General features: G+C 38.2%; 1 protein-coding gene across 3 annotated transcripts; it reads left to right on the top strand.

Moving 5' to 3' along the window:
- Positions 1–1,222: 1,222 nt before the first annotated feature.
- On the top strand, positions 1,223–23,686 carry LOC104223640 (aminodeoxychorismate synthase, chloroplastic). 3 transcript variants are annotated; one of them, XM_070174580.1, is made up of 14 exons: positions 1,223–1,435; positions 2,141–2,521; positions 8,883–9,014; positions 9,448–9,515; positions 12,112–12,176; positions 12,599–12,665; positions 19,180–19,434; positions 19,515–19,641; positions 19,966–20,240; positions 20,421–20,557; positions 20,674–20,773; positions 21,227–21,309; positions 21,744–22,361; positions 22,778–23,686. In XM_070174580.1, exons 2-14 carry the CDS (start codon positions 2,185–2,187, stop codon positions 23,286–23,288), a joined length of 2,775 nt encoding a protein of 924 aa, XP_070030681.1. In that variant the 5' UTR covers positions 1,223–1,435; positions 2,141–2,184; the 3' UTR covers positions 23,289–23,686. The 3 variants fall into 3 exon arrangements, with proteins under 3 accessions (XP_070030681.1, XP_070030680.1, XP_009773413.1); XM_070174579.1 differs by having other exon boundaries at positions 1,223–1,547; XM_009775111.2 differs by having other exon boundaries at positions 1,224–1,547; positions 20,478–20,557.
- Positions 23,687–23,790: the final 104 nt, after the last annotated feature.

Here is a 23,790-nt window from a genome sequence, read left to right as displayed (position 1 = left end):
TGAAATTCGCATAAGCTTTGTAAGGATATGGGATTTATAAGCACAAATTGCAACATTTTATGTCAAGGATATGTAGAAATAGAGTTCGCATTAAATATAACAATAAAAATTCTTCAGAAACTATTAATTTGTTTATCAAATTAATTCTTTTTCCAGTTTTAAATGCGATTCGATTTTTTGATATATTAATGTTGTATCCACAAAAAATGTTAGTTTTAGATACATATTGTCTGTTTTCTTTTTCACGTCATTAATTCTTTAAAATTTGAGGTATATGATTCATATGTGTAAAACAAGGCTCGCGGTCAACACATAATAACAATTTGTAGAGAACCTTATCAAGAATATTTTTGTGATTAGGGATACGTTCGCGTAACCTGATTATATTTCTAAAAGCAATTCGGATTATGCGTTCGCGCAACTTCGATCGAATATTTAATAAAAGGGATTCCTCGGAGAATATCATTATTAATTTCATAAAACCCCGAGATGTGAGGTTCACTACTTAATTATACAAAAAGGGCGAATGTTTTTGATTTTATTTAAGCACAATTTCGAAAATAATTGTTTTAATAAATATATTATCTATATTATCGTGTACACGTGCGCGTGACACAATTCTGCATGTTTTAAAAATATAATCTATAACACGAATATACGTACGCGTGATTCGATTCAAAGAAGGGTCTTTAATTATAAACAATCTAAACAGAAGCGGTAACAAAATCATGCAATAAAAATGTAAAATCGAGATAATTAAGCCAAGAATAAAAACAGTTAAGCGACCGTGCTAGAACCACGGAATTCGGAAATGCCTAACACCTTCTTCCGGATTAACAGAATTCCTTACTCAGGATTTCTGGTTCGCAGAATAATAAACAGAGTCATATTCTCCTCGATTCAGGGATTAAAATTGGTGACTTGGGACGCCTTAAAATTCCCAGGTGACGACTCTGAAATAAACAAACAAATCCCGTTTGTGATATTACTTTAATTGGAGAAAACTCCCTACGCCCCTCGCGGGGCGGAAAAAGGAGGTGCGACAATCCCAAATTTATTTTGACAAAACTCATGGCCAAACGGGTCCTTAGTTATCATAGCATGAGACGTACGTTACACAAAAAAATCTTATTAGCAGTTTCCAAAAAATTTTCCATTTAAAATCATAAATACGTGTGGGATATGTGTAGTTCTTTCCTTATCTAAATCTTTTTTTTCTTTTTTGTTTTGAGGGTAACGAATTTAGTGGGCACAGCGCCGCCTCAGCCTTTGAAATGTTGTGGTTGCACACTCACCAATGTCTCTCTTTCATTATTTGCTCAACCCCACCACCTCCTCCACCAACCCACCAAACCGGTAAGCGAAAAAACCAAAAAAAAACAAGAGATTTGAAAAACAAGTTATTGCTGCGGCACCATCAACATCCCAACCATAGGTATTACTTTTCCACCAAACGTTTTTGGATCTGCTAAGTCTATTGCATATCTCTGTGAGATCTACTTCTTGGGTTGATGCTGTGTATTTCAGTTGTATGCCTATGTGTGCATGTAAGTAAAAACGTCATTGTTTGGCTGATGTTAACGTTTCTATGAAAATGGTGTGTTCAGTAATGCTTCTTTTTGTCTATGTTGGGCTTAATGTGTTGTTTTTCTTATGTGTGGGAGCTTTAGTTATAGAAGATATTTGTGAACATGTAATTCATTAAATGGCTGACTCAGTTACTATTGAATTTTGCAACAGCTAGAGAAACGAAGTTGAAAAATTCTGCAGAGCTTTTTACTTTTTAGGAAAATAAAAGAAAAATGAATCAACTTTTGGCTGCTCTGTTCTTTTGAAGAGGTGGTCAAAATTGTAGACAGTTTAGAACTTAAGAGAGATCGTTTCGTTCATTAGTTTTGTTGTACTTGCTATAGCAGAATTGGAAGACTGAAAGTTATTTGGTAGTTTGCCTTTAGGGGCAGTGGGGATGCATTTTCAAGGGAGCAAGGGGAAAAAAATACATTTTTGGTTTATGTTGCCAAGGAAATTTGAACTTTGACTTAGTCATCAACCCTTTCTAACACACTGTTTATTTATCACTTGCGAAGTGACCGATTTAGGATTTTAGACATCTCTAACTGCCACATTTTATGTTTTGCAGAGGGATTTGATTGGTGAACCTGCGATTTAGTTCTACAAGCAAAAATGAATTCTGCCATGTGCTCATCATCATCGTCATCCACGATTGCCTCTTCCTGCTGGCAGAATCTTCGAAGCAGAAAACATTATCTGTTGGCACCTGAACCTTTTGCAAGGGTTGGTGACTCAAGTATGATAGATACACTGCGAAGATATAACTGTAAGGAAGGGAAGGTTGTGATTTCAAGTCATTTGGTATCTGGACATTTGGATGCATCGCGTACAAGAAAAAAGTTGTTAAACCAGCCAGTTCCGAAGTTAGAATTTGTACGCACTCTGCTAATTGACAATTATGACAGCTACACTTACAATATATTCCAGGAGCTTTCAATTATTAATGGAAGTAAGCTCCCTATAATTCTTTGCCTTGAAGTTGAAATGAGTTTTGTGCCTGTATTGGCTTGTTCATATAACTTAAATATGTACTCCTGAAAATGTGGTAGTATGTCTTTTTCTTATGCCTTCTTTGTTTTGTATGTAGCAATCACAGTAGTTGGGGGTTTACTAGCACCTCACTTAAGGCTTTAAACAGTATTCTTTCTGGTTAATTTGTTTGAACACATGCGATGTTCTTAATGTCTCTCTGCCATAGTACATTTTAAAAATTACCAATACTTGCTGAAATAAGTTGTACTTCTCTTAGACAAGAACTTTTCTTTCTGCAGTTTTAATATGTCATGAAGTGGAAATTACTATCTTGAGCAGATCTATCTATAAATTTATTGTTGACGTTCTGCCTTGACAGCCCCCCACACACAAAAAAAAAAACAAAGATCGTATCATTAGCATTGTGCGTATGCAGAAACTAGCTATCCTCAGAGATACAGTGCTTTTTTTTTTCCTTATTCTTTTCGAAGAAAACTATCCAAGGAGTAGATCTTTTTTGTGTCGAAAGTCTTGTCCACTATCCATAGAGTTTTAGCAAATGTGACGGCAAATATTATAGTAATGTCAGCTTGAAGTTGTAGGTGGCATGTTATTTCTTTTTTTGATAAGGTAAATTGTATTAATCAAAAGGGAGAGAAACTCCCGTATACAAGAAGTATACCAAAAAGTAAAGAATTTACATCAGAACATGATTCTCTACAAAAGACGCCCAATCTTCTATACAAATAGGGGCTATATGAGTGCACCAAAAAGCGATCAAAGATAAAAGACTATTCTTAAGATGTGAAAAGGGAGACTCAATCCCCTCAAAAGCTCTCCTATTTCTCTCCCCCAAACTTTCCACATGAGAGCTAACGAGGCGAACTTCCACGCCTTTTGCTTTCTTCTTCTACGAAAACCGGCCCAGCTATATAGCATTTCCTTTACAGTGCTTGGCATCACCCATTGAACACCAAAAAGGTTCAGGATCGCCCTCCACAAAGCCGAGGACACAGCGCAATGCAACAAAAGATTCTCCCCCTGAGCTTTTACACATATAGCACCAACTAACAAGTATAATTCCCCTCTTTCGAAGATTTTCAGCAGTCAAAATCACCCCCTCGACGCTAGCCATGCAAAAAAGCACACCTTCGTCGGCGCCTTAGGAATCTAGATGGAGGAGTATGGAAAAGAGGCCTCCTCTCTCACCAACATACTCTGGTAAAAGGACTTTACGGTGAACAGACCATCGCCACGTAAACCCTATCTCCAAGAATCACAAGTTAGCTGAGGCCTGTCTTGCCCATATAGTAGTGTCAGTAAATCTTGGAGCTCCGCAATCTCCCAATCTTGCATGTTCCTTCTAAATGAGAGGTCCCATACTACTCCCCCTTCATGCTCCTTATGAATCTGTTGGACCATCAATTCCATCTGATTTGAAACTCTGAAGGCGTGGGGGAAGGAGACCCTCAGAGTAACCTTTCCATACCACCTATGATTCCAAAAGCTGATTCTCCTTCCATCTCCCACCCTATAAGAGATGTTGCCACTGAAGGATTCTCAATTCTTCATGATGCTCCTCCACATGCCACACCCTAAAGGTGTTGTGATTGCCTTGGTCCTCCAACCCCCTCCCGTGAAATCGTACTTTTCTACTATGACTTCCCTTCATAGAGCACGCTCTTCTATCCCGAATCTCCACAGCCATTTCCCCAACAAAACTCTGTTGAATACCCTAAGATCTTTCACTCCAAGTCCACCCCACTTCTTTGGGGAAGTGACTGTCTGCCAATTCACTAGATTATACTTTCTAGTTTCATCCGCTGCATCCCAAAGAAAATTCCTTTGAAGCCGCTTCAGTTTTTCTGTGATGCTCACAGGAGCTTGCAACATGGATAAGTAATAGGTGGGCATACTCGATAAAGTGCTTTTAATGAGCACTTCCTTTCCGCCTTTTAGGGTTCAGAAAAGCGCCCGCTTCCTCGCTTTAAGCGAGAAGCGAAGCGGAGCGGGAGGTTGGGCACTACTTCAATTAAAAGCGGCTCAGGTAAAGAAAAGCGCCCGCTTCTCTCTAAAAAGCGAGAAGCGGTGAAGCGGATCGAAGCGGAAGAAGCGGAAGAAGCGGTCGCTTTTTGAATTAAAAGACCTAAAACCTTTTTTCAATTAAAAGACCAAATCGCTAACTTCTGTTCCAGACCCAGTAGTTTCTTCGACTTCTTCAGCAACAAACTAGGGTTCTAAACTAGCGATTTCTTCCTCACTAAAACGGTAAAACCAGCAATTTCTTCAAGCAAACTAGGGTTCTTCTTTTCTTCTTCAACACTACAACAACTTTCAAGTTTCAACAGGTATGTTTTGCTTTTGCACTTTTTATTTTCATTATTCTTTTTCCTTTTCTTTTTCTTTTTCTTTCTAAACGTCCAAAAAGCGTTGAAATGTTGGCGAATTTTTTTTAGAAAAATTCTACCCAAATTCTGCCCAGTTTCTGCCCAAATTCTGCCCAAATTCTGCCCAATGATAGTGGAATAAAAGAATTTGACAATCTTGTAGAAGAATAGGATGCTCATTTTGTGTTTTAATTGATGCTACTCTTTAGTTTTTTAATTGAAGTTTTGAACATTTGCTTACAATTACATGTGTTGTCTATGCCGTATTTATTTTAATTTTTTTTTAAAATTCCGCGTCACTTAAAAAAAGCGAGCGCTTCGCTTCTCGTGAAATGGGAGTTGTCACTTTTACTCGCTTCACGCTATTTTTAACACTGCCGCCTTTTGACAAGTACCGTTCCTGCCAGCCTGCTAATCTTTTTTCAACCCTTTCGATCATTAGATTCCAAACCGTAGTATCCTTATGTGAAACTTCCCAATGGAAGACCCAGGTAAGTAGTGGGAAGGGAGCCCACCTTACATCTGAGAACATAAGACAAAGCATCAATGTTAGCAACCTCACCCACCGGGAAAATCTCACACTTGCCGAGGTTGATTTTGAGACCTGATACTATCTAAACCACTCCAGGACCTGCTTCAGGTAGGTCAACTGATCCATATCGGCATTACAAAAAATTAGGATGTCATCCGCAAAAAGCAAATGAGAGACTCTTCGGGCACTGGGCATCCCGATCGGAGCTGAGAATCCTCTCAAGAAGCCTCCGCCCGCCGCACGATCCATCATTTTACTCAAAGCATCCATCACTAGAATGAATAGCATGGGGGATAGGGGGTCTCCTTGCCTGAGACCCCTGGAGCTGCCAAAGAAACCACACGGGCTACCATTTACCAGGACAGAGAATTTGACTGAGGAAATGCAGAACTTGATCCATCCCCTCCATCTTGCCCCAAACCCTATCCGCATCATAATGAAATCCAGGAACTCCCAATTGACATGGTCGAAAGCCTTCTCAAGGTCCAACTTGCATAGTAAGCCGGGATCTCTATTTTTCCTTCTGGATAAGTTCATTTGCCACCAAAGCGGCATCCAGGATTTGCCTACCTTCCACAAATGCATTCTGGGAGGACGAAACAGACACGTCAATAACCTTCTTGAGTCTATTGAAAAGCACTTTAGAAATAATCTTATAAATGCTCCCGACGATATTTTCGAAGAGTCTGAGCAACATAAATAGGCCTGTAGTCACTGATACAAGATGCACCTTCTTTCTTAGGCACAATAGTAATAAAAGAAGCATTGATACTTCTCTCGAAAACACCATTCAAATGGAAGTATTCAATGGCTTTCATCAACTCCCCCTTGATGGTGTCCCAACAGAGCTGGAAGAAGGCCAAAGAGAAACCATCAGGACCGGGGGCCTTATCACCAGCACAACTCGACACAGCCTCGTGCACCTCCTCCTCATCGAAAGCCTTTTCTAGCCTGTCACTGGTTCCCTCTCCTATGTGGTTGAACTCTATTCCCCCCAAAGTCGGCCTCCAACTAACTTCCTCTTTGTATAAGTTTTCATAAAACCCCACTATCGCCCCTTTTACCTCCTCCTCTCCCTCAATCCTCACCCCATCCACAACTAAGGACTCTGAAGTTTCTCTTTCGATTTGCAACCGCCACCCTATGGAAAAATTTGGTATTCGAATCCCCTTCCTTTAACCATAGCGCCCTCTATTTTTGCCGTCAACTAGTCTCCTGAGCTATTGCTAACTCGACTATTTCCTTCTTAACCCCCCAATCTCTCTTTCTCAGATTCATCTAACTCCCTCGCCCCTTCCCCTCTCTCTAGATCCCCTAATTCATACATAAGCTCCCTCATTTTAACCTCTACCCTTCCAAAAACCTCCTTATTCCGCCTAATAATATCTCCCTTGAGCAATTTGAGTTTCTTCGAAAGGCGGAATGAAGGTGTCCCTGATACCCTGTGGCTTATCCACCATTCTTTCACCTTGTCACCAAATCCTGGCACCTTCAACCACATGTTCTCGAATCGGAAGGGAGCACACACCCCCTCCCTCTGCATCCATCTAGCAAGATAGGCAAGTGATCCGAAGTCATCCTAGGTAAAGGAATTTGCAGCACGTTCAGCACCAGCTTATCTAGGAGGGCGATGTCAGAAATCTATCAAGTTTAGACCTTGAGTTGGAGTCCTCCGCCCTGGCCCAAGTAAATCTTTCCCTTAACAGAGGAAGATCAATGAGAAAGTGATCATTGATGAAGTCAGAAAACTCCTCCATGGCCCTCGAAATCATACTACACCCTAATCTCTCCTCCGGGAATCTAATAGCGTTAAAGTCTCCCCCCAGAACCCATGGAATGTCCCATTCCCCCATCATATTAGCCAGTTCCTCCCAGAAAAACACCCATAAGACACAATATCCCCCTTCTTCCCACCCCCTCTAACTGAGCTCCCTTCCTCCCTGTCACACACCCGGCCCCTTCTCTGGTACACCACTACATCCCCTAAATTATTCAGCAAATCAAGCAACATTTTACATTATTCCTGCTCCTTTGAGCTGTTTGTTCCCTAATTAAATAAAGTGAAGAAATAGAAAATTTTAAAAAGGAGCCACTCGTATAGTTCCCTTCATGTGAATACAATTTGTACTTATTGCATAAATAACTTTCGTGTAGTAAAGGTAGGATTTGAAAGAATTTCTTCCCTTTCATACCTATAAGTTGCTAAGCCTCCCTCTGACTATCTATGATAGGCCTCAATTTGGGTCCAGCTTGAACGTTTAGGACCTGTCGTTTTTCTTACAAGTTACAACATGGAAGAAAATGGTCATTTTTATCTTTCCTGAACTTTAAGATAGAAAGTTCCTAATCTCTCTCTCTCCTCTCTTTTCTCTTCTGTTTTTCCATTTTCCTTATAGAGGAAGTGAGAAAGCATGACTTGTGATTCTGTTATTCATTTTTTATTGATCTGTATGCTTTACACCTAAAGAGTATAATTTTTGGGAGTCATTTATAAGGCGTAAAACGGGAAATTTAGGATGATAAGATGAGAATAACATGAAACACTCTCACTTATAAAAAAAACATGAATGCTTAGAAAGATGAGGGTGTGGGTTTTACTTACACAGTAATAGTAAATATGTGCTTGTCAAATGCAGTGTTATCAAAGGGGAAAAACTCTAAAAGCACTTTAGGTCTATTAGGGATTTAAGCGCAAAGCGCACTTAAAGTGTGGGCTTTAGTAAAAAAAGACGCAACTATGGGAAAAAATAAAATATATATGTAATTCAAGGACAAAGTAATAAATTCATTTATAATGTTTTTCTTTACGGCTAATACATTTATTTTCTGATTATATTTGTTGTTTAGTACCTCTTGATTCCCAATAAAACTCACGGGCAATGAGGCGCATGTCTTAGTGCCTTGCCTTACACTGAAGCGCAACTTAAGCGAGGCAAAATGCCCTCCCTGAGCTTTTCTGAGCTTCAGGGCTTAAGCGCGCCTTAAATGAGCCTTTGACAACACTGGTCCAATGCCAAATTATCTGTAGGTGTCCAGTTTTTATTCTAGTCAGGTATTTGGATTCTCTTCTAAAAATAAAAGAAGTAAAAAACAACTTTTTGGATTCTCAAATTCCGATTAAGTCTCTTTTTTCTGATATGTTTTCCTGATATATGGATGCTTCTAGATTGTAACAAATTTGATAAATTGATGCCCGTTGCCGATGTGCAGTTATTAGGACAAAGTGCACGCTAAGTGTTAGATACCTTCATCTTCTATTGTATTTTTGACAATTTTGATTGGGTAGTCATTTGTATTAATCATCTAGGGCAAAGTCATCTTTGAATAGGCAGTTTCCCAGTCTTTTTCTTAATTTTACTGGATAGACATGAGTCTGTGATGTGTCGCATCTTTTAATTTTTATTTTGATACTGTGGCAGTGCCTCCGGTGGTGATTCGGAATGATGAGTGGACGTGGAAAGAAATTTATTACCACTTGTATGAAGAAAGGGCATTTGACAATATTGTGATATCACCTGGTCCTGGTTCTCCAACATGTCCAGCAGATATAGGTTTGACTTGGACTTATGAAATTTATGTGATCTAATTTCTTCTTTCCTTGTCTAAGACAACATAGATCTTCTTATTAACGTGTACTAAAATGCATTAACTTGTTCGAATCAGCATATTGGTAATTCACCCTTGCCTTAGCAATCCTGATTTTAAGTGTGTTCTACTGTTTTTTATTTTTATTTTTTAAATTCATTCTAAATCATGACTTCCCAACACGGCTCCTTTATCTGTCCTAGACGAGGATAACATACAAGAGTGTGCGTAGTTTAGCTCAGTGTTAGAGGTTGATGCTATTAACTTGGAAAACTTTCAATATGTTGGTATTCTACCATACAGGAGGGTGTTGACTATCTCATTGTCGTTTAACTTCAAATTTACTTGCTTGTTATGGTTTTTCGGAGTAGCCTTTCACGCCTTACACCTATGTTTCAGGAATTTGCCTGAGGCTCCTCCTTGAATGCATTGATATCCCTATACTAGGCGTCTGCCTTGGTCACCAGGTAATGTATCCATTTATATCTGTCTGTAATGTAATATTTTTTCATTCTTTAGCATACGATTTTACATGGGATCTGTTTGAGCAAGTTTGTACCTGCAACCTTGCGTAGCCTGTCTTGCTGTTCTGCTCTCTCCTTTGCTACTTGTCAAACCTTTACCAAAATGTGATTCTGGTCGATTTTAGTGCTGAATTCCTGTTCTTCTGTATGAGATAAGAAAAGTTTAAGTACTTGATAATTAACTGTTGTCAGGAAATAAGTTTATGGGAGACGGTATTTTGGAAATCTTTTTTTTTTTTTTTTTTTTTGGAAATCTTATTACCTTGTGTGTTACGTGGAGAAAGCAACAGTATGTACGGAATATAGAAAGTATCTTACAAAATACAAGAATTGCCTATGGTTGTTACGTGGAGAAAGAAACACTATGTACGGAATATAGAAAGTATCTTACAATATGAGGATTGGCATGGTTGCATAATATTTTTTATACAGAACACGTAGGTGCCCCCCTAAACTTGTCATTTTTTCTCTCATTTTGATACCTAAACTAAAGGTAGTACCTATTGAACATTTGAAGTGAAGACAAATTGTGTCAATTAGACATATATTTGACAGTTCCAAACTAACGTAGGTGCATGAAAACTACTCGCTTTAATGTGGCAAACAACATCAATAAGATAAATACATGTAAACCAAAAAGAGAGAGACACGTGTGAAAATAAAGTCTATATCTGCAAAAGAGAAGGTGGTGGTGTTCGGTCCCTCCAGCATGAGCATGAGCCACAAAGCACCATCAGTAATAGAGAGGTGCCAGGGTGGATTCCCGACCAATGCAGCTCCAATCGAAATTCTTAACACAACAGATCAACCTAATCAACCCACCTACTCCTTCCATGGAATGATGTAGGGTTGCGTTTCATTACTCTTGTGTAGATTCACGTATAGGTTATTGATCTTAAATTTGAGTAGGTGGAATTCAATTATTTTCTGTGAACACTTTAAGAAATGGAAAATAGGATGAGAATTGAAGAGGTGAAAACCAGAAAAAGGAAAAAAGAAAGAAAAAAATCAGATGGCCAAAATGGGCATTAATGTCTCAGAATACGAAGTTCTATTAAAAGTTTCATGACTTATATCTTAAAATTTTAAAACATATAGAGAGATTTGGTAAGGTCCTGGAGAGTGAGTGTTGAGCAGCGTGAAGCCTTTTCTGTCTGGATCTGAGGTGGCTGGATTTAAGGAGGGACAAGAGGTAGTGGGTTGTGCAGTGGTGGAGGCGCGGTGGTGGTGGAATTTTATTGGAAGGGGTGTTTGTTTGTGGTGGTTTGCATGGTGGTGGAGAAGGCATGGTGGTGGTGGTGGTGAAGCAGCAGCTATAGTGGTGGAGATGGTGGTAGCAGATTACCAAGGAGATTGCAGAAAAGACATTGAAAAAAACTAATTATTCTCGCGTTCAAAAGTGGTGTATTGCACTGACGGTGCCATGTCAGCGGTGTGTGTCTACTTGACACAATATATCTTCACTTAAGTGTTCATTGTTCAATATGTACTACCCTTAGTTTAGGTGTTAAAATAAAAAAAAATGGCAAGTTTAGGGGGCCTATCTATTCTGCCTATTTTTTTTGTCATTACACTATATTCAATTGATCTTCAAATATTCTGCTTCTTTCCTGTTATTCCAAATTTCTTCACCAACTGGCTAATAGTGTTGTCTATAACTTTAAGGTGGTTTTTGATAGCTAAAGGCCTAACAACGTGATATTATTATTGACATGTCACATGTGATAATGGCGTTTTTTCTGCAAAAGATACATTTTAAAGTAATATATTTCCAAAAACATGTTATATCTACCTTCTTTCCCAACAAATCAAGTACTAGATAAGTGGATTGACAACCCTTATAGAACTCATATAAGTCTGGCTTCTGGGTTGGCAATCCTCTTGTAAGTACTATTACATTTATGCGCTCCTTCACTTCTTTGTTTCAAATTTTCTATATCAACTAGATATAGATGCATGTTTCTGTATCTGCTCCTTCACTTCTTCGACTGGTGGGTGTACAAAATAAGGTACTCTTTTGCACCGTTTTGCTTATGTATGATTAAATGATGTAGGACATCTTGCTTTCAAATTCATTTCAGAGCAGTTGTTCATTGAAATTTCTGTGATTATTTTTTGCTTGCATATCTATGTTAATTCTCTTCAGTTTACCAAGCTAGTATTCGCAACATATTATGAACTAATTCTGAGTTGAACTAGCAACTTATGTTTTCCTACCTGTAGTTTCTGTGCTTCTTGTGTCTGTTCATACACATTGCTCTATTTTTACTTCCGCTAAATTTTTCTTCAGTCTTGGTATCAATAATCTATCATGTGTTTATACCTATCTTCTATCTTATTAATTCATTGTTAGAGATAACCCTGGGTACTTTTCTTCAGATAGTGTGGTTAATAGATCTTGTGTAAGCACCCACCCGTTCCCAGGGAAAAAAACATAGATATTCAACACTTGATGTGTAGGTACAAGCCTCTAGTAATGTCTTTGTGAATTTATCTGTAGGAGCTAAAGAGTGTACTTGATTTTCAAATGATTAAACAGGCTTTGGGATATGCGCATGGGGCTCAAGTTGTGCATGCACCTGAACCTGTCCATGGTCGTTTGAGGTATATGAACTGCGTTTTAAGTGTTCTATTTTTGTTGTCTTTTGTTTTTCTTTTTACTTTTTTTTTTTTGAAAATTTTCTCGGTATTATGATAACTAATGATCATTAGAAATAATAAGTTATTGTCTCATTGAAATATGCATCTGTATCTACTTGATAAGATAGTGATTTGATACGGCAACATTACAATTTGAAACCAAGTTATTAATAGTTAGCTTATTGGAAACACTTATAGGTTTCAAAGAGAAGGTTTCCTGATCTTCAGAATTCACAGTCAGGAGCTTAACATCTTTACTCCTCATTTTGTGGTTTCTCATGTTAGTAAAGACTTAAATATGATATTTTCTGCTGGGCAGCTGTGGTTCATTTTTGGTCACTCATACTTTTCTCGTTTTCAAAATGTCTTTCTTTCTTAATGTGCAGTGATATTGAGCACAATGGTTGTCAATTGTTCCATGAAATTCCTTCAGGAAGAAATTCAGGATTCAAGGTCTGTTTTGTATGAATTTGCTATTCAGGTTTTCTATGTTTTGGTGTTGCGATTGGACACGTAAGCACATGAACAGTACTAGCTTGCCTTTTCACTTCTTTTTCCTCAAAATTTCATTTGTGCGTTTAGATTTTAGAGACTTGAGAACATCATTTAGATGATAAACTGAAAATTATACCGTGTTTATCTGTGTTTTACCGACAACCATATGATTGGTCACCCTCCATATAAGAGAGAGTAAGAGTTTTAGTCAAGGCTTGTTTTATTGGTTTGCAATTAGACATACACTGGGAAGCACAAAAGCATCCTGCATATTCTCATGGCTGTATCAGACTGGTAGCTATGTGGGATCAGCACACATGCCTTACATGCATGAGTGGATGACTATGGTACATTTAAGGAAGGTAGAAACAAGGAGAAGGATGACTCTTAGTTTCCAACTAAAGTAGTTGGATGCACAATGTAAGAATAAGTCTCAGAGCAGCAATTTGAGTGTAGTTTCTCATCTCTGAGTGTTAGTTTGGAAATATAATCATTGTAATGACACTTAAGATTAAAAATGGAAGTGAAAAATAGAAAGCAGGGGATGCTTTTATTGGCATTGTTGGATATAGCTTGGGGGGTTAAGTTAAACTTCTACTTGAGTAAAATGGAAGTTCAGTCACTTCATATATCATTCCAATAATACCTACCTTATCTAGGGCTCGTCATTACTACTGGCATTGTCTTTTAGAGTAAAAAATAATCTTGTCATTCTCTTCGTGTATTTGTTGTAGGGGTGGCAAATGGGTTGTTTGTACTGAAGTTGGGCGGGTCAAGATGAGTTGAGTAAATAAATGGGCTAATGCCCAACCTTGCCCAAAGTTCATTTGGGTCAAGATGGGATGGGTCTAGATGGACTAAACAATGTGTTGTAACCCAACACGCCCAATTTTGACCCAAATCTTTACAATATTCTCAACTTTTAAGCAAATCAAAATCCAATATTTAAAAAAAAAATTAAAAATATATTCACAAATAATCTCCTGACTCAAATCATGATATGTTGTGATAATGTGTTTCTTCTTTATTTTTAGATTTTTTTCATGTTTGATGATTATTTTTGTCAACAACAATTAGTTAAATAAATCATTCGACATCATGAAAAGAAAGTACTCATTTTGTTGAAATGAAATAAAATACTTTTTCTACATCATGAAAAGAAAATACTCTAAATAATATTTTCATATATTTAGGGTAGGGGTAGGGGTAGGGGTAGGGGTAGGGGTGTGGCTGAGGTGAGGTGGGGTGGGGGTGGGGTGGGGTAGTGGGGTTGGTGGGGATGGGGAAGGTTGAAAAAGAGTTTTGGTATTTTTTTTTGAGAATGGTAACAAGTTTTATAAATCAATGCACAAGAACTGTCCAAAATCATATATTCATATGTACATATATCAATGCACAAAAACTGTCCAAAATCATATATTCATATGTACATATGAAGAGCAAAATAAAAGAAACAAAAAACCTATCCTTGCAATTTACAGAGCTTCCAAAATATCTAGTATAGCTTCAGTATCCACTGAGGTTTCTTCTTTACACCAAAAATGAAACAACAAAAGATAGTTCATCTTGATCTTCTGAATATTATTACCATGCCTTCAAAACATCTCAAGTTTCTTTCCTTCCAAATTGTCCACCAAATGCATGGAGGAATCATCTTCCATCTGCTCTTCTGCCTGGGCAGGCCTCCTCCCTGTTCCAACATTTTAGCAGCTCTAAAGAGCTTTTAGGCATTGCCTATCTGATGCCTCCCATGCACGAAAAGATATTCCAGATTTGGGTAGTCACCACACAATGTAAGAATAGATGAGAGTTGGTTCAGCTTTCCTCCCACAACGATAGCATCTTGAGCATATTGGTATTCCTCTCCTCATAAACTTTTCATCTGTTAGGCAAGCCTCTTTAACTACCAACCACATAACGCATGCCACCTTATCTGGAATTTTAACTTTCCATATGTGTTTCCAAGGCCACAACTCCAGCTGGTTGGGAGAATTGTTCAAGTTCCCATATGTAGATTTCAGTGTAAATAGGCCTCTGTTGTGTCCTTGCCACCAAATTCTGTCCACCGTTTGCTCCAAACCCTTGAATTGCTCAAGTGTCTTATAGAATTCGGCAATTCTTGACATCAGTCATTCAGAAGAATGTTAGGCTTTACCCCTGTTGGTTCCAGACTTCCCCAATTTTCGATCCCAGAAATTGATCTTCATACCATTCCCCACCTTGAAACCTTTTTGATTGCTGAAAATTAGCAAGAGATTTTTGATTGATTTCCACATCCCCACTCCATAAGGAGTCGTCATTTTTTTGTTGTCTAGGACCCCTCCACTCCATATTTAGTGCTGATTACTTGTTTCCAAAGTGCATTTTCTTCTGTGGTGAATCTCCAAAGCCATTTCATATGTAAGCTCTGGTTCTATCAAGTTTCTAGTACCAAGACCACCATCATACTTGGATAACAGGAGAGTTTTCCATTATACCAAATTGAAGCCCCTCTTTTCTTTGTTGCCCTGCCATAGGAACTTCCTTCTTAAAATGTCCATTCTCTTTTCCACCTTTGCTGGGATTGGAAATAAAGACATCATGTAGGTAGGTAGAAAATCTAGTACACTGTTAATCAAGATTAATCTGCCCCCCCCCCCCCCAGGGATACGTATTGATTTCTCCAGCTTGTGAGCTTTTTTTTTCCACACCTCTCTAAAACCCTATTCCAGATCTCATGTGACTTGCTTTTTGCACCCTAAGGCATCCCAAAAATACTGTTGGAAGGCTTCCCACCTAAGCTCCTAGTATTAGGGCCAAAATATCATCTCAGGGACTACATTAACAGGGAATAACAAACTCTTGCCCCAATTAATGTGAAAACCAGAATACCAGATACGCCTTCAAAGATAGTAAGTATCACCCTTATCATCCTTAGTTGATCAGTCTGAGCTTAACATAGAATAAGTGAGTCATCTGCATATTGCAAATGTGTGATCTCGAGACCTATCTCATGCATGTTTAAAACTTTGAAACCCCTGATCCAATTGTTGTGTTTTGCAGTTTATATCATGTTGTTTAGACCCTCCATAACCAGAATAAAAGAAAAAGTGATAGAGGATCACTTTGCCCGAGCGCCCCTTGTGATGGAAAGAACCTTTTTGGAGATCCATTTATAAGAACCGAAAATCTGACTTATTACTAATACAGAACTTTATCCAGCTTATCCATTTTCTACCAAATCCCATATTTTCCAGCAACTTTAGGAGAAAAATCCAATTCACATGGTCGAAAGCTTTTTCCACATCTAGTTTGCACAAAATCACAGGTGACTTATCTTTGATTCTGGAGTCCACACACATTTGCAATCAGAACTGCATCAGTAATCTGCCTAGCCTTGATGAAGGCCATTTGTTGAATGTCCACCAATTTATACATCACTTCCTTCAGCTTTTCAATTAGCACCTTAGAGATGATTTTGCAGACTGAACTTATCAGGCCTATCAGCCTGTAATTCTTTAGCTCCTTTGCTCCATTCTTCTTTGGAATCAAGGCCACATAAGTAGCATTGAAGTTTCTTTAAAAAAATTCCCTGCTATGAAAGTTTTGTATATCTCTCATGATATCCTCTTTGATTATCTCCCAGCATTTATTAAAAAAACTCATGGTTATGTCCGGGAGCTTTGTCAATAGCACACTGCTTAATGATCTGGAACACTTCCTCCTCCTCAAATGGTCTCTGTTGTCTCAGCTTCTTCAATTCTGGGGTTGTTACTCATATTGAAGCCAGGTCTCAATTCCTCTGTCTCAGTATATGGCTTTTGATAAAAGGGTAGTATCTCCCTCTTGATATCAGCAGGTTCTTTAACAATTTCTCCATCAACTTACAGTTGGTCTATGTGATTATATCTTCTGTGAGCATTAGCAGTTCTTTGGAAGAACTTTGTGTTTCTATCTCCCTGTTTTAGCCATAAAGTCCTGGACCTCTCTGCCTCCATGCTATTTCTTCATTTTTGGCCAGCTCTTCCAAATTCATACATAAGCTAGTTTTCAATAAAATTTTATCCTCAGTTAAAGGTCTTTGCTCCTGCTCCTTTTCAAGATAGAAATCTGATTCAAGATCTTGTTCTTTTGATTTTCTAAACTCCATGCTATCCCTCTTCCATATTTTCAACTTCTCTTTCACAGCTTTGAGCTTGCTTACTAGTATGAAATCAGGTCTCCCTTCAAATACAAAAGAGTCCCACCAATTAATCACTAACTCATTGAAATCCTCCACTTCCGGCCACCAATTCTCAAATTTGAAGTAGGACCTGTTAGGTTCCCAATTCCCACATTGTAACTCGATTGGGATGTGGTCTGATGTGATTCTAGGCAACATCGATTGTTTTATGTTTCTAAATTCCTCATCCCATTCTGATGAGATGAGGAATCTGTCCAATCTGCTCGAAATTTCATGTCTGTTACCCCTTGCCCAAGTGAAATTACCCCCAGAAAGAGGTAGATCAATAAGGTCCATTTCCTCAATAAATTTTGAAAAGTCTTTCATGGCTCTTGTCAACCTGTTATTGTTCTTCTTTTTTGAGATGAAGCTAGTTGTGTTGAGATCCTCACAAACTACCCAGGGACCACCAAACAAACCTCTAGAAGCTCCCACTTCCTCCCATAACCCCTTTCTCTCTCTTCTAGTAGTATTTGGACCATACACCCCGTCAAGTGCCAGGTGAAATCCTGTCCTTGAGCCTCAAAATGACAAGTTAAAGAATGAAGCCCAATATTTAAAACCTCTCCCTTCCAGATTCTCCTATCCCACGTTATTGTTATACCCCTCCCCCCCCCCCTCATGCCACTAGCCTCCAGGCAGCCAAAACTAACACCTCTGTTTGGCCAGAGTTGTTTCACTATCTCTACTATATCACCTTCTACCTTTGTTTCTTGAAAGCAAAACACATCTGCTTTCCACTTCTGAACCGTACTATTCACCTTTCTCTCTTTTTCCTCCCTATTTAATCCCCTCACATTCCATGAAATAATTTATACTTTCATGGATGATCCTCAATTATCGCTCTCCCCCTGTTTCTACACCTTGGCCCATTCTCCTTGAATTTCATATTAAAAACCAGCCCCTTTACCTCATGAATGCCTTTGAATTTTGGTGTCGTAGCAATAGCCTTCTCTGCTCCTGTTTTGCTCGGTTTTCTTCCGCTATCAATTTTCATAAAGAGTGCTAGAGCTTCCTTCTCACACCCTAAAAAATCCATCCCAAATTGATTGCTCAATTTGATGATATTACAGTGTACCCATAAAGTTGGGTTAATTTGGGCTAGCCCAAACCAGCCCATCTTCAAAATCGCTCTAGCCCAAACCCATTAAAACTTGGGCAGGGTCAAATGGGTTTGGGTTAGTTTTGCCACCCTTAATTTGTAGAAGGGGAGGGAGGTGTATCAAGAATATTATTCTTTTCCTAATAATCATAAAATATAAATTCTCCGTGCTTAAATGTTTTTGAAATAGAAGTGTTAGGCTTCCTGAGGTGGTGACTTTGTATTAGTCAGTGCTTTTTTAAAGCAAAAAGAACAAGAAATGACAAGGCTCTTGGGGCTTTAGGTGAAAAGCGAGGTGATGAAGCACCTGCTTCTTTGATGTAAAGCACACACAATATACAGAAAATACAGAAATTGTCTAGCAAGTGGGATTATAGTATGTATTATTAGCAATTACATTTCTAATTTCGATATCCAATACATCATAAACAATATTAATCAACAACTCAAATTAAATATCATTTAAGGTCAACAAGCTCACAACAAGATAACGTCAATCACTACTATGATCTTCAGTTTCAATCAATTGGTTAACTGCTTTATAAACAATATTGAAATTAGCTGTAATTTTAAAGGGATATTTTTTATTGTCCTGTATTTAGCCTATAATTAAAGAATCGGAGAATAATTAGAGAACAAACAGGAAAAGGAGAAAAATTTATCGTTGACATCAAGAAAGGGTAGGATAGAGAAGCAGAAGAAAGCCTTAAACAGAAGTAGTAGAAGTAAAAGACGCAGACGGAAGAAGAAAAAGAAGAACAAGTTATCTTGAAGACGAAATCATTAAGAAAGAAGCAAGTCAAAAGAAGTATAAGAAGAGTTGTTGTAAACTGTAGAAGGAAAAAAATAATTAAGAGAAAACTGAAACATACATCAGCAGGAATCCTAGTACTAAAATTGCAGAAGACAATATTTTATCTCTTTTGGAGTTTTAACCTTTTAAAGTCAAATTCAAAGAAGCGATTGGTTCTAACTTGGATGGCTTTGTGTGTTTGAGACAGACTGATCACTTCTAAATAAGTGCTAGTACTTGTGTAATTTTTGCTACCTGAAGCTTTACATCGATCTTTAAATTATAGAACAATTTAAATTTGTGTTTAGATAACAAAGAGAAGATGGAAATCATAGAAGTAACTTTATCTTGGTTGAACTTTCTTGACACATTTCAGGTGGTTCGGTACCATTCCCTTGTCATAGACCCAAAATCACTCCCAAAGGAACTCATTCCCATAGCTTGGACCTCTACGACTGAGACACTCCCTTTCCATGGTGTTGGACAATCCGATTCATTCTTTCATGCATCCAAAGAAGCAGAAGATATTTTTCGTGGGATGTCGGAGTTATCAAGTGAATCAAAGGATGTGCAAGGTGGAAAAGTCCTTATGGGTGTCATGCATTCTAGTAGGCCTCACTATGGATTGCAGGTGAGTTTGGTCATTCACTTTGCATGAGAATCTGCTCCTCTTTTACTAGTATGTAACATGGATTTTGCCTTTGCTATCAGTTCCACCCGGAGAGTGTTGCAACATATCATGGAAAACAGCTTTTCAAAAATTTCCGGAAAATCACAGAGGATTATTGGCTCAGGTTAACGTCAGCCTCCATCAATGAGAGAAGGGTTCATTATGCTGGTAACTGCACTATAAAATAGAGATTGGATTATGCTTATTTAGTCTCCTATACTCTTTGAGTCCTTTCCATGTGATTGGATTATTTGTTTATTATAGAACTTTACAAATGGTTGTGTCAAAAAGGTGTCTGAATTTCCTATCATTTCTCGGGTTCATTAAATGTACTTGCAAGTAATTAATTTTGATGGGTTGTCTTGTATGCATCTCATATGCTATTTACCAAGCATGTAATTCCTAAAACCAGCAGCTAAGTGCTTTCAGTTTTTCCTGCTCTGTTTCAGTAGAGTGTTCCCACATTTACTCTGAGCGGTAAATTTTACTTAGCATGCATGCAGGTTCCTATTGTAAGCCCGCTGTCCCAAGGTGCTGCAAGAAATGGGCATCTGGTGAATAAATCGGTTGAGCGGAGAACTGTCAAAATTGATGAAATCTTAAATCTATCACATCCGAAGTACAGTGTAAAATTTTTGAAGATGACATGGAAAAAACTAGATTGCTCTGCCAGCCAAGTTGGTGGAGCGGAAAATATTTTCTGTGAACTATTTGGAGATCAAAAGGCTAAAAACAGTTTCTGGCTGGATAGTTCTTCAATAGAAAAGGTCCTTTCTTCTCCAGCTTGTTGTAGTTTCAGCACCTTACATGATTCTTTTTTTGGTTGTCACCCCAAAAAAAAAAACTATTGCCACTTTTGTGTCAGTTTAAATTTTAAAAGCAAGAAAATCAGATTCAATAGTTTCTTAGGGTAGTTTTTATTGAGTGGTTTATCAAATGAAATGTAGCCGCCGCCGCCTCTTCCCGCCGCCGCCGCGTTCCTAACCATGATTCAGCTTATTCAGGGAAGGGCTAGATTTTCCTTTATGGGGGGAAAAGGAGGTTCACTCTGGAAGCAACTTACGTTTAGATTGTCAAATCGCAGGTGAAAATCTCTTCAAATATTTCCTGAGTGCCTTGCTTTAGATCTTTCCATTTCTCTATTGATCTCTGCTTGAATGCTACATCATTTTTCAGTAACACGTTGCTTTATATTTTCAGTGACATAACGTGTAAAGGAGGTGATCTATCAGTTGAAGATGCTTATGGCCATGTTAAAACTACATTTTTGGAAGATGGATTTTTTGATTATGTAAATAAGGTAGTTTCTGGCAATTTCTTTCAATATGTGTCACTGAAATTGAAAATCACCACCTCAGTCAATGTCACAGTCCTTAGTAAATTGGGGTAAGGCAAGCAGATGAAATGCTATCGTGGGATATTCCCATTAACAAGTTGACTGCGGGCAATAAAATAACATGTTTTCCAATATCTTCGGTGGCTTAGAAAATCTGTTCATCTGATGTCCTATTTAATTTATTGTAAGCAATGGCTGTTTTCTTTGTGTTTATACTTATGGTTAATTTTTATCTAAGTATAATTTCGAGCTCCTTTTTGTTCTGTGTTCAGGAGAGGCTCCGCCCTCTTTCATTAAGGATGTCGAGTTCCTTCCAAGAATTATCTAGACTAGATTGATGAATTTTGTTTGGAAGAATATTTTTGCGAATTATTTTGCGCACAAGTATCCTAATTAGGTCCTATATCTCTGCACCAGGAGCTCCTATCATTTTGTTTTGATGAGAAGGATTATGAAGGATTACCATTTGATTTCTATGGTGGTTACATTGGTTATATCGGGTATGTCATGATTTTATGTCAAATAATTTAAATCCTCCTCGTACTCTATTCTGTTAAGTACTTCTAAATGTTTCAAGGATTTACTTTGTATGTTTGGAAGTTCTCTTTCCTTTTTTTGCTTGAATCATTCACTGCTGCATGTAGGGGGTAAAAGAAGTTGTAAATTGGACGGGTGCATGAGAAATGTCATCTGCTCATGTAGTTATGGCTATGTCTGGTTTTCTGTCATTGTTAAGTTTTATGACAAATTAAGTCAAGCATAGCAGAAAGCTTCACATTCTTATCATCTGTGGTGGTTCTATGCTGGGTAGGACTCAAATATAGTTGATCTCTAGGAGGTTGGGTTGTTAAACTTAGTTCTTCATTTTTGCATGTGCATTTGGAGGAAGAATTTTTTCTCATGACTTGATCTTCTTGTGGTTTTCTCGATACAGGTATGATCTCAAAGTTGAATGTGGCATGGCATCTAATCGTCATAGATCGAAGGCACCAGATGCTTGTTTATTCTTTACGGATAATATTATTGTCATCGATCATCAGTGTGACGACATATATACTTTGTCACTACACAATGTGAGCACAAATAGTACTTCATACTTGGACGATGTGGAGAAGAGGCTGCTCGACTTGAGAGCTTCTATGACCAAAAGGTTGCAATCACGGGCATCTCGAGGATTGGCAATGGTCCAACTAAAATCAGGTTTTTCTGCTGAGAAATCAAGAGAGGAGTACATCAAAGACGTTAAGAGTTGTCAAGATTTCATAAAAGAAGGAGAAAGTTATGAGTTGTGCCTTACAACCCAGATGAGAATGAAATTGGGGGAAATAGATTCTCTGGGACTTTATCTTAATCTCAGAGAAAGAAATCCCGCACCATATGCTGCCTGGCTTAATTTTTCAAGGGAAGACCTAAGCATATGTTGTTCTTCTCCTGAAAGGTTCCTACGATTGGATAGGAATGCAATTCTGGAAGCAAAACCCATAAAAGGGACTATAGCTCGTGGTTCCACCCCTAAAGAAGATGAATTTCTGAAACTGCAATTAGAATACAGGTACAGAAATCGAAGGATCATAATAGTAGCATCTAATACTCAAATTCTCGCTGACACTTATTTTCCTCAGGAAGCTTTCTGACTATCGACTTGTGTTACCTTTTATCTTATATAGTATGTTTTCCTTTCACGTCTAAACGTCATTTCTCCCAGACGTTCTAGTCTTTTATGTTGTTAGTTCTTCTCAGCTCTGGCACTTATATACATGCTTTTTAGCCTCTAATACTGGTTGGATCATCCCGTCAGCCACCTTTACTTTGTCTGCTTAAGTTGTTTAGTTCTTTATTTAACTTCTATATTCAGTTTTGAAATTGTATTTCTGCACCATCTGGTGGCTGTATGATTGTGTCATAAGTTGTCTTGGAACAGAACTCATGCTTACTAATCCTGACCAAGTTCTGTATGCTTTGTCACAGTGAAAAGGATCAGGCGGAAAATTTGATGATTGTTGACCTGTTGAGGAATGACCTCGGGCGTGTGTGTGAGCCTGGCTCTGTTCATGTCCCACATCTCATGGAAATCGAATCCTATGCAACAGTTCACACCATGGTCAGTACGATCCGGGGGAAAAAGCGATCAGACGTAAGTGCAATTGAATGTGTTAGAGCTGCATTTCCTGGTGGGTCAATGACAGGTGCACCAAAGTTGAGATCAATGGAACTTCTTGATCATCTTGAAAATTGTTCTAGGGGCATCTACTCGGGCTGCATTGGATTTTTCTCTTATAACCAAGCATTTGATCTCAACATTGTGATAAGGACTGTTGTCATACACGAAGGAGAAGCTTCAGTAGGAGCAGGGGGAGCCATTACAGCTCTTTCAGACCCTGATGATGAGTATGAAGAAATGATTTTGAAAAGTCGAGCACCCACTAAGGCTGTTCTTGAACATCAGAGCAGCATCATCTTCTCAGACACACATAAGTGACATGACCACTTGAAAAACCCAGTGAAGAATATGGGTATAGTACTCATTCAGTTGTTTCTGAAAGGTGGGAGCAAATGCAGCTTCTTGTAGTTAAAAGGAAGAGAGGAAACCGTGGATGGAAGTAGCAGGTAGCCTATGATTCATACAAATATTGGTCAGCACAGCCTATTCATTCTTTTGATCGCGGTTATTGGAAAATATATCCATTATAGCATACAAATCTACAGTGACCTGCAGCGACTAAAATACTGTACATAGGAATCTGAAGGACCTGCAGGAATTTACAGAAATGTTTGTAAACCTGTAATAATACTGAATCGATAGTTCACATGTTTGATTCTTTATTGTAAAATTGTCGAACAATTTTTTTATTTGGCTGACTTTTCCCACTTGCACAACTTTATGACTGCTCAATATGCTTGTGATATTAATGTTTTTATATGAGGAATGGGAAACCTTTCCATTCCTCATATACAAGGTTGCTCATCACTTGAGTAACTTT

This window comes from Nicotiana sylvestris, chromosome 5 (assembly GCF_000393655.2).
Source record: "Nicotiana sylvestris chromosome 5, ASM39365v2, whole genome shotgun sequence".
NCBI lineage: Eukaryota > Viridiplantae > Streptophyta > Magnoliopsida > Solanales > Solanaceae > Nicotiana > Nicotiana sylvestris.
Note: the sequence above shows the minus strand (reverse complement) of the source record. Positions and strands in the feature narration are given on the sequence as shown.